Source organism: Manis pentadactyla, chromosome 10 (assembly GCF_030020395.1).
Source record: "Manis pentadactyla isolate mManPen7 chromosome 10, mManPen7.hap1, whole genome shotgun sequence".
NCBI classification, from domain to species: Eukaryota; Metazoa; Chordata; class Mammalia; order Pholidota; family Manidae; genus Manis; species Manis pentadactyla.
Window position 1 is genome coordinate 98,925,300 of NC_080028.1, and position 17,639 is coordinate 98,942,938.

Genomic DNA, 17,639 nt, shown 5'->3' on the forward strand with positions numbered 1-17,639 from the left:
CAGTGTGTCTTTAAAAGTTCTCTCTTCAGAGAAGTAGATGGTGGTATGGACGCAGCTGGAGTGGCCACTGGAACTGGGGGAAGGGTATAAAAAAAACATTATACTCCTCTGTCCGCTTTTGTGTATGTTCAAAGTTCTTCATAATAAAGTTTTATTTTTTAAGTACTATCTTCACAACTAAGCCAGAAACTGCTTACAATACTGACCCTGACAAGATTCTATAGACATAAAGGCAAGGTTCTCAAGGGATTCCTATCTGATAAGGCCCCACTTACATGTCTTTGTATTACACAGAAAAATAAACCCATGACAATTTAACCTAATACAACTAGGTGCTTCCAGGTATTCAAATCCAGCCCGAGATAAAAGACCTACAAATAATTACAAGAATTATGGGGGTGAGGGGTCTCCTATTGAAACGGCAGCTCCGTCACATTACTGTGAAGTCCACCCGTCAGCAAGTCCCACCCAACACCTTCATTCATTCAACCAACACTTCCTTCATTCACACAGGTTCCAGGATGGTAGAAGTGGGAAGAACACAGTCCTGCACACACTGCTCACGTTCTCATGCAGGGAGACAGACAATAAGCAAGTGAACAAATACATGGCACCTCAGGTGATGACAAGCAATGGGGAAACAAACAGAGAGCCAGGGATGAGGGAGTTGTTATTTTGTATGAAGTGATCAGGGAACACATTTCTGGTATTACAATGATTCACACGAGAAGTGACAGTGGTTTCGCCTCAGGTGGTTATAAACACAGCTAATGCCTGAATGGCACTTACTATGTGTACAGCACTATTCTAAATTCATCCAACCCACAGCAACCCTCTGAGGAGATAAGAGTATTAGCCCCATTTCAAAATGAAGAAACTCAGCAACAGAGGGGTAAAGGCGCTGTTCCAAGGTCACACAGCACCCACATGGTGACGCCCAGGGTGTGTTACAGCCACCCTCCAGACAACGGAGGGGGTGGGAGCAGACCCTGCCCAGGACCGGTGGCACAGGAAACATGGAGTGTGAGGAGAAGGGGTGGAGGACACTGCCCATCCATGTCCCTCACTCTTAAACATGGGCAGACTTTCAAGGATCACCAGATTTGAGAAAACCCTCTTTAAAAAAGGTAAAAGACAGTGACTGACCCAAATAGATGAAAAGGAACACAAAGGAAACAGACAATGCCAGGGTTAAAAAAAAATAAAAAACTAAAACAAAACTATAATTAATATTCCCAGAAATAAAGTGAGATATTACATTCACAAGAAGTTGCTATTTAAAAAGTGGGGGTGGCGGCAGGGGGTGGAAGAAAAACTCCTAGAAATGAGATGTAATAGAAAAACTAAAGGCTCACACAGTAGAAGAGACAAAAAGATGAACAAAAGGAGAGGAGAAGCTCATTCCAAGGAACCCACCAAACAGCAGTTCTAGAAGGAAAACAAAGAAAAAGGAAGAGGAGGTTATTCACCAAATACGTGTGTGATGTATATGAAATTTTTGCAGAACTAAAGGATGACTTTCCAGATTCAAACGGTCCACTGAGTATCCACCTTAATGAGTGGGATGAACAGGGAAAAAAACTCATACCACATGTGGCACTACTTTGTAACTTCTAAGAATTTAGAGATGGAGAGCATCTTAAAAACTTCCCAATCCTGCCTAAAGCAATCTACAGATTCAATGCAATCCCTATCAAAACACCAACAGCATTCTTCAACAAACCGGAACAAATAGTTCTAAAATTCATATGGAAACACCAAAGACCCCAAATAGACAAAGCAATCCTGAGAAGGAAGAATAAAGTGGGTCGGATCTCACTTCCCAACTTCAAGCTCTACTACAAAGCCACAGTAATCAAGACAATTTGGTACTGGCACAAGAACAGACCCACAGACCAGTAGAACAGAACAGAGTCCAGATATTAACCCAAACATATACGGTCAATTAATATACGATAAAGGAGCCATAGACATACAATGGGGAAATGTCAGCCTCTTCAACAGCTGCTGTTGGCAAAACTGGACAGCTACAAGTAAGAGAATGAAACTGGATCACTGTCTAACCCCATACACAAAAGTAAATTCGAAATGGATCAAAGACCTGAAGGTAAGTCATGAAACCATAAAACTCTTAGAAAAAAACATAGGCAAAAATCTCTTGGACATAAACATGAGTGACTTCTTCATGAACATATCTCCCTGGGCAAGGGAAACAAAAGCAAAAATGAACAAGCGGAACTATATCAAGCTGAAAGGCTTCTGTACAGCAAAGGACACCACCAATAGAACAAAAAGACATCCTACAGTATGGGAGAATATATTCATAAATGACATATTCGATAAAGGGTTGACATCCAAAATACATAAAGAGCTCACACACCTCAACAAACAAAAAGCAAATAATCCAATTAAAAAATGGGCAGAGGAGCTGAACAGACAGTTCTCCAAAGAAGAAATTCAGATGGCCAACAGACACATGAAAAGATGCTCCACATCGCTAGTCATCAGAGAAATGCAAATTAAAACCACAATGAGGTATCACTTCACACCAGTAAGGATCGCCACCATCCAAAAGACAAACAAATGTTGGTGAGGTTGTGGAGAAAGGGGAACCCTCCTACACTGCTGGTGAGAATGTAAATTAGTTCAACCATTGTGGAAAGCAGTATGGAGGTTCCTCAAAAAGCTCAAAATAGAAATACCATTTGACCCAGGAATTCCACTCCTAGGAATTTACCCTAAGAATGCAGCATCCCAGTTTGAAAAAGACAGATGCACCCCTATGTTTATCACAGCACTGTTTACAATAGCCAAGAAATGGAAGCAACCTAAGTGTCCATCAGTAGATGAAGGGATAAAGAAGATGTGGTACATATACACAATGGAATATTATTCAGCCATAAGAAGAAAACAAATCCTACCATTTGCAACAACATGACTGGAGTTAGAGGATATTATGCTCAGTGAAATAAGTCAGGCGGAGAAAGACAAGTACCAAATGATTTCACTCATCTGTGGAGTATAAGAACAAAGAAAAAACTTAAGGAACAAAACAGCAGCAGACTCAAAGAACCCAAGAATGGACTAACAGTTAGCAAAGGGAAAGGAACTGGGGAGGATGGGTGGGAAGGGAAGGATAAGGGGGGGTGGGGAAAGGAGGCATTATAATTAGCATGTATAATGTGGGGGGGGCATGGGGAGGGCTATGCAACACAGAGAAGACAAGTAGTGATTCTATAGCATCTTACTATGCTGATGGACAGTGACTGCAATGGGGTATGTGGGGGGAACTTGGTGATGGGGGGAGTCTAGTAAACATAAAGTTCCTCATGTAATTGTAGATTAATGATAGCAAAATAAAAAATTAAAATTAAAAAAAAAAGCTTCCCAGGAGGGGAAAAGAAGTCATGTAGGAAAGGAAATCAGATGGCCTCAGACCTCTCAAAGGAAGGCTAGCAGCCAGAGAGCCGCCATCCCAAGGTTGGAAGAGGCATAGGATCCGGGGCAGCCCAGCCTAACCTACCCAGAGATTTCAATGTCTGCTGAGGAGCAAGGCACAAGTTAATGACACATTCATGAAAACTAAGGGAACACTACAAACGCAAGTCTATGGGACATGAAGGATTTCAGAGAAATGTAATCACCAGAGACATTTTAGGGTCAGCTGTGAATAGTATTGGTAGTCATAACAATATAAATGTTAAACAGTGATTGAACCAAAAAGCATAAATACCCATGTGGAAACAGGAGAGAGTGTGTGTATGCATGTGAGTATATAAGTAGCAGAAATCTGGAAGCTACTTAAACCAAGAAACAGTGGTTCAAGCACTATTCAGCAATAGGGCTCAGAGCGGAGGAGGATGCCCAGGGCAGAGTACGCGGGTAGAAGAGGCGGATGGGACAGGCAGGTTCCCTATTCTTACTCTAAGGGCTGAAAACTTTAACGTTTTAGACAATCCACATGCATTACCTGACAAAAACTGTAAGCTACAATGTGGAGAAAAGGAGGAGGGGAGGGGGAAAGAGGCCCAAAGAGATGGTGAAGGACATCCGGAGGACGGGACAAGCAGCAACCAGATGGGAAGCGGGGGCGAGGACCAGGGGTGGTAAGGGTGTGCCGCGGGCCGGCAAAGGAGGAGAACATTTTGAAGTGTCAGGGGAAGAAATACTGTGATCAGTAGACAAAGAACCGTAAAAATGGTTCACTTTTTTTTACTATTCCTTCTTTCTTTTTTTTACTATTCCTGAGAATTTATACTAACAAAGTTACTCAAAAGTAAAATAAAGCTATGTGGAAAATAAATACATTAAGCTGTTACCTATTACATATTAACCGAGAGAAGGGGTCCAACACCAAAGACGGAAGAGAAGGATGCTGCCGATGACTAAGCCCTAGAAGGAAGTCAGAGCCGAGAATGCAGAAATCAAGAAGGCAGTCTTAAACAGAAAGAGAAATGACATCTGTCGCTAGCTCCACCTACATTTCTTAATACCTTTCTGTGAACCTTGAAAGTACACACAAAGTATCTGATAAGGAGATCCAGAGCATTCAGCAGATTCTTACAAGGGTCTGTACCTCCACAAATGCATACAAATCGATGGTGTTTAAAGTATTTTTCGTGTTTACAAGTTTGTATTTTTTAAAAGCCAGAAATACTTCTATCACCTTTAATTAAACAGTACTTCATTTCATAGGTAGAAACTAAATGGTTATTCTTACAAATAAAAAAGTTAAATGCAAATGTAGTTTTTTGAGCCCAATTACAGAAGTCAGCACTTTAGTTTTCTTATTTTCTGTAAAGAATTATCTTTGATACTTCAAGGATCTGCTGTACGATGACTGTTTAAATTTCATCTGTGTACTTTCAGGCAGTCAGAGGAGAAATGGTTGGAGTTAGTCTACGTGTGTGCATGTGTGCACATAATGCAAGTATTCTCAACAGGAAGAGGCTGTGAACTTGTGGAACAGGGAAGACTGGATGTTAAAATCCCTCATTCTAGAACTCCATTTGCCACTACTCTGTATGGGATTGAATTCACTCCTTAATCTCTTTGGGCCTCAGTTCCTTCACCTGGAAACAGGCATGTCAGTTCTAAAGTTCTATACACAAGAATTTATAATTCCACAATTTTAAGTCTACCAAGTGTCTATAGAGTAATTCTGGTAATCTGATCTTTTATTAAAGTTAATTTTATTTTTCTTAAATAAAATGAAGTTAATTTATAGATTTCTGGACTGTATCCAGGGCAGCAGGCCTCTGGTGACTGTTCCCAGGGGACTATTTTGGTAAGTTTGTTATTTTTCAGTGCCTCACTAGCAATCAGTGTCCCTGTGCTGCATTTTAATAATAGTCTGAAGTCAGAGTCAAGTGGGGTTCTGTGCTGTAGCCGGCAGGCTGGTTCCTCAGAAATTAACAGTTGCTGCTAACATAGAGAACCATTCTACAGAGGTACGCTGCCAGGCAGAGCCAGGGAGACAAGTAGCTTTCCCTCTCAAAGGAACACAGGTTGGATTTACTGAAGGTTCTGAGGAAGTATTTGCAATGTGAAAAATACTCTAAACTTAAAACACAAAGGTTGATATGTCAGGTAACCAATATATCACAACACTGATTATGCAATAAAAAGCTGAAAACTACAAAATTTTACACTTACTAGTTGGTTAAAGTAGGTATTTAAAATGTGCAAAATGATTGCAAACTCATCCTCCTCTAACTTCGAAGATGTCTTACAGATTTACTTTCTGTAATTAAAGGCTGCAATTATGTCAAAATCAAGTCTCCTGTTCAGTATAGCAAAAAGGGAAAAAGACATTTTGGGGATGGATTCTGAACATGGACCTCAAGGAGAAAACTGAATGATAGTGAGTTTCACTTTGGGATAAGAGCAACTTCATTCTCAAAAACCAGTATTAGAGATGCTTATAAGTAAATTTTCTCCTATCCAAAGCATAAGCATGTACTGAACATCTCTACTAATATGTGAGCCTATGATGCTCTTAACAAAACCCAACTAATTATATAATCACTACAATGTTGCTGTTCCAGAGAGCGTGTACTTTCTTTAGGTCATCATAAGGTTTTGTCCTTATCAGTATATCCACAGCAAATGTATCAGCTAGGTAGAAAAAAGTGTTAAAAAATATGAAATAGGCTACAAACCCTAGGCTATTCCAAAATTAACTAGCTTAGAAAAATAAACTTTCTTAAACCAAGATGTTAATGACATATTACACTGAAAGAAAAAGACCTAGCAAGCTAACGTATAGGTGAAGAATCAGGGGCTCACATGTTGTAATGTGCACATCTATCACCTGGGAAATCAAGAATGTCTAGTTATGTCTGCTCTGGCCTGGCTTCCTGGCTGGTCTTGAGTGCAGTGGGCCAAACTCTGGCAACCCAGGGCTGGCACGTTTCCACCATGAGGCTCTCAGCTCACAGCACTGGCATCTGACTGTCAGGCCACCAGATCACAGTTTTTACTGATTTATTTATATAAGATATTCATTCAATGTAAAAAGGCTACTAATTATACTGACTTACAGAGAAGGGGCTGACGTTTAAAAAGAAAAGGTATGTAGATCTGTGTTCTGCCCAGGAGTATTTAAGTTCCTTTGTAGTTCTAATATGTACTCTTCACAGGAAGATTCTCCAGGATAATATTCACATATGGTGGTCAGGAGTAGAGATCACTTCAGAATATATGGGCTGCCATTAATTTTTTTAATTTAAATTGTTCTTCCTTCCTTGAGGCTCACTAGTTACACGAGTCAACAGATTTCTATTAAATAAGTGATATCATTTTGTCTTTAGTAGAAGATAAAATATATGTGTTGTAGGAGCAGAGAAACTACCAAAAAAGTATTATAAAGCAGATATCCCAGCCAACCCCAGAATTCTGATTCCACTAGTTTGATTGGGGTCCCCAATTCTACATTTCTACAAACACCTAGGTGATCTTGATGCAAGTGATCCTGTTTTATTAAAACATTACTTTTGCCTGAAACATTTTCAGCTGAACTGATACTGTGGCTGGGATTTACATCAAAACAACAGGGGTCCAAGGCGGAGAAAGACAAGTACCAAATGATTTCACTCATATGTGGAGTATAAGAACAAAGGAAAACTGAAGGAACAAAACAGCAGCAGACTCACAGAACCCAAGAATGGACTAAGAGTTACCAAAAGGAAAGGGACTGGGGAGGATGGGTGGGAAGAGAGGGACAAGGGCGGGGAAAAAGAAAGGGGGCATTACGATTAGCATGTATAGTGTGGGGGGGGCATGGGGAGGGCTGTGCAACACAGAGAAGACAAGTAGTGATTTTACAGCATCTTACTACCCTGATGGACAGTGACTCCAATGGGGGGGGGCTTGGTGAAGGGGGGAGCCTAGTAAACATAATGTTCTTCATGTAATTGTAGATTAATGATACCAAAAAAAAAAACAAAATAAAATAAAAAAACAGGGGGCCAGGCCAGCAGAAAGGGTACAGGGGGAAAAGATTCACTATAAATTAAAAATTGTTGATGCAGGGGAATAGATACATGAGGGCTCATAGCATTATTTACTCTACTTTTGTATATATCTGAAATATTCCATAATAAAAAATGAAAAGCTCTGTAACAGAGCAAACAAGTCTATATCCCCCCATTCTCCTCAAGAGATCTGCCAGGGGACATTTCATCTGAACCTTGACCAGGTGAACCAGTTGCCTTTCAATAATTTCCAAAGCTGACAGACCCCCTGAAATAGTTCTAACTAAATTCTTAAGCCTAAAAGGATTCCCTTCTATTCTTAGAGATCAGGCTGCTCTTTGAGAGAATAAATCAAATCCATCTTTTGAATATCTATTGCTGTAAAAATAAAAATAGTTCCCTGCCAGTATCTCAAACATGGGGTGTGTTTATGTGAGAGTGTTTGTGGTGATGTCTGTGGTTGGTTGATAGGCGGTCAGGCGACAAGGAAAACATGGGCAGGCCCTTCCAAGGCATCTGTCCGAGAGCACCTGTCCCTCCAAAGTCTCTCCTTTACTCCCCCTCTTTTTCCCAACACCTAGGATTATATACAGGAAGCAGAAGATCACAGCCCTATTATAAATGACCTGGTGGCAGTGAGCACATCCAGTGCCAGATCTTAGTTTCTCCCACCATAGCGGAACCAGCCCAGAGAACTGGCTGATTCTAGGGCTGGGGCAGGGAATATCAAAGGGGAGCCCACAGCTTCATGTAGTGTCACGAAGTAAGGAAGTACTAAGAAAAATAAAAATGGGGCTGTGTCAGTGTGACACAGGAGCCAACCAAAAGAGCTCTCAATGGCCAAAGCGGATACAATTTTAGCAGCAAAATAAGTAACACAGTATTGGATTACAAAACCCAAAATGTAAAATCAATATTCATGTGTCCATACTAATATAAACAAATAACAGAGTAAGGCAATAAAATCTCCATACGGAAGAATATAAATTAATTTATTTTATATAGATACTTCTCCGTCAAGGAGGTGGAATGTAACTCACCAGCCCGTGGCTGGGCTTACATCTATGCAGAAGGGAGATGAAGTAACTACAGTGGAGGGAGCTGGGCCTCAGATCAGCGCCTCAGCCAGGTGATCGGGGACCCAGCAAGTTCAAAGCATGTACCCTTGATATAATGTGACAAAGAGGGCACTTCAACTCTGCGGTCTTCCTCCCAAAGCCCATAACCCAGTCTAATCGTGAGAAAAGTATCAGACAACCCCAGTGGAGATATACTCCACAAATCACCTGACTAGTAACTCCTCCAGCCTGTCTAGATCATCTAAAAAAGAGAACATGCCAGAGGAGCCTAAGGAGACATGGTGACCAAATGCAATGTGCCATCTTGGAGCAGAAAAAGGACATCAGGGAAACACTACAGAGATCTGAGAGAAGCGCGGACTTGGGTAGTACTAAGTATAGGCTCCTAGTTGTGATGAGTGTATGGCATTAATGTAAGATGTTAACAATAGGGAAAACTGGGTAATGGCTATACAGAAACATGCGATATACAGGAGCTCATTGTACTATCTCTGCAACCTGTCTGTAAATCTAAAACTGTTCCAACAGAAAAAGTTTAGTATTAAAAATGAAGCAGCTATAAATGGCTTTCATTCCAGGTGTGGACTGAGGCCATATGCAGAGCAGGGCTCAGCAGAGAATGAGAGGCCCTGGGCTCCCACCCTCTCCTTGTAGCTCACATGCTCCGTGGAATAGTGAGTGATCTGCTGAACTTACTTCTCCTGTGCTGCCTTCATCGCCCTCACCGCCATGTGAGGTGAGTGATGTGAGTGAGCATTGACAACCGAGAGACCTGGCAAACACTGGAAATACCAAAGATGTAAGACACAGTCCTTGCAGTCAGGTGAAGAGACAGGATTTAAAGAAACAAGTGGTATCTGCTAAGTGCAAATGCTAGACTGGCACAATGAATCCAAACCGTTTCTAATTACACAGCCCATCAGTAAATCTTCTTCACATTCCTTCCATTTCATTTAAATTTATTTACAAACCCCCAAAACATGATAGTGTATCAATATACTCTACACCTTAAAAATTCACATAGGTCAAAAGTTTTAAAGGATGAAATGAAAATATAGCTGAACAACCCTTGAACAACACCCGGGTTGGGGTGCTGACCCCCGTGCAGTTGAAAATCCGTGTATTACTTTTGACTCTTCCCAAACTTAACTAATAACCTACTGTATATAAAATGAGTCAAGTCATTTCAGATGCAACAAAGTGTAGGAAAGTAGAAAAGAAACAGGAGGTTGTAGGCTCAACACAGAACAGAAAGCAGAGGCTGGATTCGCTGCTTTACTGGTCCCTGTGAGGGGGGCAGCAACACCTGCCTACAGGTGGATCAGGCCGGCCAGGCCTGGGAGGCATACACTTTGAAGTTGCAAAGGTTTCCCACCTCCTTCCACTGAGTGGCCTGACCTGGGCCACAGTTCCTCTGCTCCTCTCAGATCCTGGCATTTCTCTTTGGTCCAGAGAGTGGCCAGCTAGTTTGGTTGATTAGACTGTGGTGCTAATAATTTCCAGGTCATGGGTTTGATCCCCGTATGGGCCACTACATACAGTATTTCTTCTCTACCACATCTATCAACCATATGACCCTGCCTTACATCCCTGTATTCCAAATGGAACCTGCTGCCTTACATCCAATTACAAAGACTGTATCTTTATTGTAAAAAACCCACATATAAGTGGGCCCATGCAGCTCAAATCCCTGTTATTCAAGGATGTAAATAAAGTTCTAATGTTTTCAACCTGCAACCCATGGAACACCTTGTTCCAGAGGTAAACTCTCTAGTTCATTAGGGGTAGGAATCTCTAAGGACTGGGCAAGAAAAAAGGTCACAGTAGGAAAATGGGATGCAAAGACATTAAAAAAAGAAAGAAGACTACAGCACTTATAGATGCAAGGAAGAGAGTCAGGCAATGGAAAACAGAGGGAGTATGTGGAGAGCTGGAAGATGGGAACTTGTTAGAAAATTTGCAAACTACATACAGATTAATTTAGCTCTTAGAGTGCCATAAAAGGGGGAGAGTGGAGGCAGGGACAACAGATACCCTAAGTGGAAATCTGGCTACAATGGCCACCCCTGGCCAATGCTTCCCAAACTGGGGTCAGATGCTGGATGCCAGGGCCTGCTCAGCCACACCACAGCACATGGTCCTGCCACACTGATCCGACCTGATGGTAACTTAAGCCATTTAAAATGAACACATATTACATAGTAAATGCAAAATCCGCCGAAGTGTAAAAAACAAAACGTAAAGTTTACCACCCCTACCCCCAAAGCCCATGAAGGCAGAAGAGGTAGAGTCACTTTTATAGTCAGGAGAGAAATGGCAGGCACTGGTCTAGAAAAAGATGGGGCAGGGAGAACGGAAGGTACTCATATTAAGTAGTTTCAGGCACCTGAAGCACTTGGCATCAACAGTTCTCATTTTTCCCACTTGACTCACAATAAAGTCAAATGAAATCTGGAATCTCTGCCCTGTGCTAACATTTGCAAAAAAAAAAATTTTTTTTTTAAAATACTGAAGTCATTTTTCTGATATACCTGTTCTTGTATAAGCCAAATAACTGTCACACCAAGGCACGGTTCCAAATTAGTCACTTGCTAAGATTTAAAAATACGTCATCCAAAATTTGCTCCACCACACTGATTTTACCCTATTTCCTCAGCTTTCTCTCAGAGTCTTCATAGGAAGAGTGATAGAAAAGTTGAGAATCGAATCTAAAAACAACCCTAGATGTACCATCTGTTTTAGGCCAGGAATGTGTGTGCAGTCTCCCCTCTGTAATAGCCTTTCCTCGTGTCTGAACAAAAAAGGAACATCTTGAGAAGAGTAAAGCACTGCTACAAACGGCAAAGATACATGACTTTAAAAGACGGAGAAAGCACGTCAGTCGCACTCATCTGCAAACACTTCTGGGGGAAGCCTCAGCCATGTGCTGGCTGCCACGGCCCCAGCCAACCAGCTACCTTTAGGGATGCTTCATGCGAGCGTACAATTTTGTTTGGGATCAACTAAGATTGCTTGCACGCAGCTCCTTCAAGTAAATTAAAACCAGCAATTGTTCACACGCTAGAGCTTTAGTCATCCTGATGCTTCAAAACAGGTTTGTTACATAAAAACAGACTAAGCCAGATTATCTGAAAATTTTCTAGCATAATTCCCCAATGCTATGAATTTCAAGGAGAAATAATACCAGCCTGTATGTGATACTTCAATAAGCCAGATTTCTCTCTAAAGGATTTCTTCACTCACCATATAACAAGTTATTCTGAGTAACAAAGATTTTTTTTTTTTGGTATCATTAATGTACAATTACTTGAACAACATTATGGTTACTAGACTCCCCCTATTATCAAGTCCCCCACCACATACCCCATTACAGTAACTGTCCAACAAAGATTTTTTAAATCCAGAAGAGTCTAGGCATTCCATGATAATTAGCTACTACTTTTGGGTTCCTGCTTTGAAGCCATAGCACCTACCATTAGTCAATTCTATGATAACCCGCCATTTACAAAGAAATCTGAAGCAATGAAGAAATCAACGTTGCCAGGAGACTAAGACGTAGCAGACGTGGCATTCCTCTGTGACGCCACCTCACCCTCCCAGACAGTCCTTAGGTGTTATTATCATACTTTTTTAATAGCTGAGTTAGAAGAAGCTGGGAGAGGTCAAGTAACTGGCCCAAGGTCTGAAAGCTACTGAAATGGCAGAAGGCGACCTCACATCCAGAACAACTTCAAAGTCCGAGTTCCGTCTACACTGTCTGCTCCTTTGTAACTGACTCATGACTTACTCTCAACTGGGTTCTTTGTAGATGTCCACCTACAAGGACTTTTTTGAAGACTTCTCTGCTTAACTGTTTCAGAACCCTTGCCATCCCTTACACTGCATTAACATTGCAACGTCTTTTTTATTTTATGTACAGCTGTTATCTAAGTGACAGAGTGGACCCGAGGACTCTCTAAATTTCAAGAGAACTGCAGGAACAGTCAGAACATTGGTATCAGCAAAACTGTAGGGACTTGATAACTTCAAAGCTGATCAGCTACAAAATTGTTGGACAGACTTTCTAACACTGTGCAAGTGAGCATACTTAGTTAACCCTGAAAACACCACCAACTGAAAGCAATTACAGCATTCCCAGCCTAAATCAAATCTCAAGCCTTGTAGCCATAAATCTTGAAATAATTTGCATGAAACGCCTGTTGAAAATCATATTTCTCAGGTGTTAAAATAAACACAAAAATTCACACTTTAGAAAGCACTTCCTTTACTTCAGAAATCATTCTCAAGATCTAAGTCTGTTTAATCTAAAACGAGAGCCCTGGTTCCACAAGCTGCCGTTTAATCAGTAGCCTAGTCTCACCGGCTCCACAGACTTCCGTGAACTCTTTTATCTGGAACTGCGAAAGGCTTCCTCTGTACTCTGTGACCCAATATGCCACAGAACAATCAAAGTGGTTTTCTTGACTAAGCACTACCATAATATTAACAACAAACTGTGGGCTTAGAGGAATAGCTTCACACATATAAGTACAAAATCTTTCTTTATAATGTGAACCCTGAGAATCTTACAAAAAGCATGTAAATGGTTTTCTAAGAGGCTGATCAGATAAATACAACCTGGACAAAATAATTTAACTGTAATCTTAGTCTGGTAATTTAACTATGTGTGGAAACAGTGGACTTTCTCCCTTTATATAATCTTCTTAGCTAGGACCACCAAGATCTCAGTCTACATAATGGTCCTTGCAGAAATACAGATTCTCAGAAGAGGCCCCAAGAGAGGGAATAAGGGTCCTGGAGTGATAAAGAGAAGACCAAAATAAAGTTCAATGAAGAAATGCCTTCTTGCCTGATGGGCAAAAGCAGTCCACATATTTATGAAGTTTTATTATGACTGAATGGGTAAATACCTTTTTCAACGTCCAAACCTAGAAATGATATTGGATGACAAGGAAATCTTGGATAGAAGAACTCAATTTAAGTGCTCAATTTTAGTTAACTGCCTCGTTTCTTTCCCCATATAAATGCGCCGGCAAAAGATAAAATTTAGTATTTTTTCCAGCCCATTTTTGGTAAGCCACACTTTCTCCAAGGCACTACTATTAACCAGCCTGAAATTTAAGTAGAAAGAATAAGGCCAAGGAAGCAAAGACTCCATGCAACAGATCTATCCTTAGTTAGAAAATGGCACCCCTACCATCATGTATAGAGAACCAGGCCCAAGGTAATCAAAATCTTGAGAAAATGTTTTCAACACTTAACTGCTCTTTTATCTACCATATATATATGTTCAAGAGGAGTTCCTCTTTCTTAACCACTGACATCACTTATCAGGATTAGCTCAAAGGTTTTTTTCTTCTTCTTGGTCCAATACATTTTGGTCAAAATCCTCCCCATTACCAAGAATAATAATCTCTTTTGGATGAATATACAAACCCCCAAATCTATGTGTGACTGTGCATATTTTCCGCAGCATTTAACTCGAGGTACCAGTCAGTCATGTGCCACATGTCTAATCATATACTCTCCAAGGAACAGAATATGAAGGGAAAATCTGTAAAAGTTGCTATCAATCATCAAATATTTCTTTATGCTTTATTTATATCAAGATTTGATATTTCTACTTACAGATTAATTTTCCTGGCTGCTTTGGTTTACAACACACCAATAAAAACCCTTAGCTTTTATGATTCATACCTCAATAAAAAAGAATGGAATAAAAAAAAACACTTTAAGAAGTTTACAGACACATTTCCATAGGTTGCTACACAGAATGTCAAAATACAAAAAAACATTGTTGTTAACAACCATTTGATCAACAAATATGAGAGATGCCCTCTCAAAAAAAAAAAAAATACAAAAAATCCAATTAAGTGCAAAGTCATCTGGAAACTTCCTGAATCCCTTTCACATAAATCCTCTTTATCCACAATCTTACTCTGGTGCTAATTTTTAATTTCACCATCAATATCTTTCACTATCAACATCAACACCTTTCCATATAGTCTTTTGTAACTCTCTGTGACTCTTACCTAGGCTGCCCACACATTTCTAATAGTCACTCCTCTTTATCTACCAGATCAGAAAACAGAATTCCCTTACAAATATTTGATCTAAGGCAAGTGGCAGAAAGTTACGTATTCACTATATGGCACAACGATAACAGTTAATACTCAACTAAAGGGCACTAAATGACATAACCTGGGACGGCTCTAAAAACAATCATATATAGCTATCATTGTAGATGTGTTTGAAAAATATGAATTTACTCGGGATGGTAACTTCCATATTCTGTACCCAGTTAACTGTTGACCTCAAGAGTATTCCTCAAGAGTTAAAAGACCCTAGGAGGTGAAGTAGAAAAATCACAAAACTAGGGGACTCTGAGACTTGGGTTTTAGTTGTGGCTCCGCCTACAATTTAGCTGTGTCACCTTGGATAGGTCATTTGACCCCTAGGGCTTCAGTATATTGAACTGCAAAATGAAGAAACCAGTCTACATTTTAAGGTCAATTTCAACTCTAAAATCGCATGAATATCAAATTTCAGTCTCTCCTCACTTCAAAGGTAAGCAGATGATAATGTCAAATTAGGCTAGATTTTTTTTTTCCTTTAAAAAAATGATCCAACTTGGGATGCTTTCCTGGGCTGAAGTTTTATGTGGGAAAAAAAACAAATGAAAAACGGTATCGAAAAAATGGGGAGAAAATAAAGAAAACCACACACTGACGTAGCTAAAATAGAAACTTCAATCACCCTTGGGCCATTTTGTCAAGTTATTCAAAGGCAGCTACTCGAATCACTGGCTTCCGAAAAACAGAAATATTTATAGAGTTGTTTCCTTCTCATCCCCAGAGAGTCAATCCGAATAAAACGCAGTGCGTTTAAAATCAATTTACAACTTCAGAACAAGTTGAAGGGAGCGAAGCAAACTGCACAGCCCCCAAGTCATTTGGATTTAAGTACTATCAGCGCTAAGAAACGGTTGTTATTGTAAGATGTGAGAAAAGTACAGGCGGCAGGTGACATTTGGAAAGGGGAGCAGAACTACCAGCAAGGTATGCAGGCTGAGGACCTCGGGGCAACAGGTCCCGGCCCGAACCTCAGCCCCCGGAAGGGTCGGTCGCTGCCGCCCGCTCGCCGCCGCCCCGCCCGCGCCGCCTCTCCCCCGCTTCGGCCCGCGAGCAGCAGCCGCCGCCCCCGCGCCTGCGGCAGAACCTCCCCAAGCGCTCGCTCCCCGCGGCCTCCCGACCCGCAGGCCCTCCGACTCTCGGCGCCGAGGCCGCCCGGGCCGCTGCTTGCTCCCCGGGCCCGCCGCCCGGGCCCGCTCACCTGCACCTGTCTGCGGAAGCGGCGCGGCTCGGGCACCGCCGGCGGCCAGGAGCAGCAGCAGCGCGGGCGGCCCCAGCATCTCGCCTCCGCCGCGGCCCCAGGACCAGTTCTCGGATCGCCTCGTCCGTCTGTCCGTCCGTCCGCTGCCTCAGCGACACCCGCGCCGGCTGCTCCCGAGCACACGTCGCTTCAGCCAAACCGCAGCCCGGATCCTGGTCCGCACCCGCTGCTCCGGCCACAGAAACACCATCCTTCCCGCCCGCCGCCTGCCTGCGCCGCCTGCGCCACCGCCGCCGCTTCTCAACAGCAGCAACGGCAGCAGCCCTGCGGAGCCGCGGGCCGGGGCAGACAAGCTCCCGCCGCCATGATGGGCTGCGTCATGTGACGTATGTGGGGGCGGGACCCCGCGATACACAGAGCAGCCAGCCAATCGCCAGTCCCGCTCCGGCCCGGGAGGCCCCACCCATCACCCTGGCGGCGCAGGGTGCGCCCCCTGCAGACGGAGGAGAGCGTGGGCAGCAAGTAACGCTGACAATTATTTTAGATTTAAAAATACCGGCAACTATAAAGAAAACAATAAAAGCATTCGGCATCCGTCCTGGATTTTTTTCACAGTATTTGAAAATGTGTAAAAATAGACCTCGTCTTCTGCCTTTTTTACTTGTCATAGCCGTTTTAGGGCCCTTCTCCGTAGGTAGACCTACCTATCCTATCACCCATCAGGGAGCTTTGGGCTTTTTATTTCAATTACACAAGAATAGAATGCCTCTCCCCTTCACTCAATGACTCAGCTCCCGAGCTGAAGATGTTGCCTTTGTCAAGAACGCCCCTCCTCTCCTCTCTCGGCCACCTGGCACACTCCTTTTCAGCGGCCCGGGCTCACCTGAAGGATGACGTCAACTAAGAAGGCCCCTCCCAGTCCCGGGAGAAATGACTAGCGTCTCCTAGTGCCCCGCCCTAGCCCTGGGCCGACTCCTCTCCCAGCTGCCGCATATTATTATACCCGTAACTGTAAGTTCCCTGAGGACAGGAACTAGCCCTTGTCAGCTGGGGGTCCCCGGGTCCTGGCGCAGGGCCTGCCTAACAGTAGGTTTTCTCTGGAGGAAAGGTGCTCCGGCCTGATTCTCGGGTACCAGGGAGGATCAGCATCTCGGTGCGGACCTCTTTTGGACCCATCAGAAGACAAGGCCCAGCCAACAAGGTGAGGAGAGAACATCGTCCAGCAGAAAGGGTAGAGAAAGCACTTTCCAAGCAGAAGCAACATGATTAGAGGCCTGGAGGTTGGGAAAATGCAGAGCTTTTCTGGGGAATGCACTTGTAGTCTGTACAGGAGAGGAGCTGATTTGAATCTTATCAGATGGGACTCTACCAAGTGGCAACGGGGGAGCCTCCACAATTCGTCAAATTCCTCAAATGCCCATCCTAAATGCCAGCACTCTGCGGTGCTAACGCAGTGCTGGACGTACAGACGATGTCCACGAAATATTTGTTAAGTGACTAAAGTAAAGCAATAAACACCTAGTTAAATAAAAAGCTGGAATGTGAAATGTGGAGTTAGAGCATCCATGGCTATCTGCTCATCTCTGTGTGGCAAAGGAAAGAAGGCAAAGGTCTAGAAAAGAGACACAATCATCCTTTGTGTTTCTACTTCTATCAGGAAGCTCCAGACTTGGAGTTTGAGGAAGCCAGGGAGTGCTGACCCTGTGCTCTGGGAGGAGCCACTGTTTGTGTTTGCTGGAACACTGGCCCGACC

General features: G+C 42.6%; 1 protein-coding gene across 2 annotated transcripts in view; it reads right to left on the reverse strand.

Annotated features, from left to right (window-relative positions):
* LMTK2 (lemur tyrosine kinase 2) overlaps positions 1–16,262 on the reverse strand; it is a 115,520-nt gene extending 99,258 nt beyond the window's left edge. The window contains exon 1 of one of the 2 annotated variants that reach the window (XM_036897061.2): positions 15,893–16,262. In XM_036897061.2, the coding sequence (XP_036752956.2) occupies positions 15,893–15,965 (73 nt within the window). In that variant the 5' untranslated portion in view covers positions 15,966–16,262. Of the gene's footprint in view, positions 1–15,886 lie in introns of both variants that reach the window. The other variant, XM_036897060.2, reaches the window with a different exon arrangement.
* Positions 16,263–17,639: the final 1,377 nt, after the last annotated feature.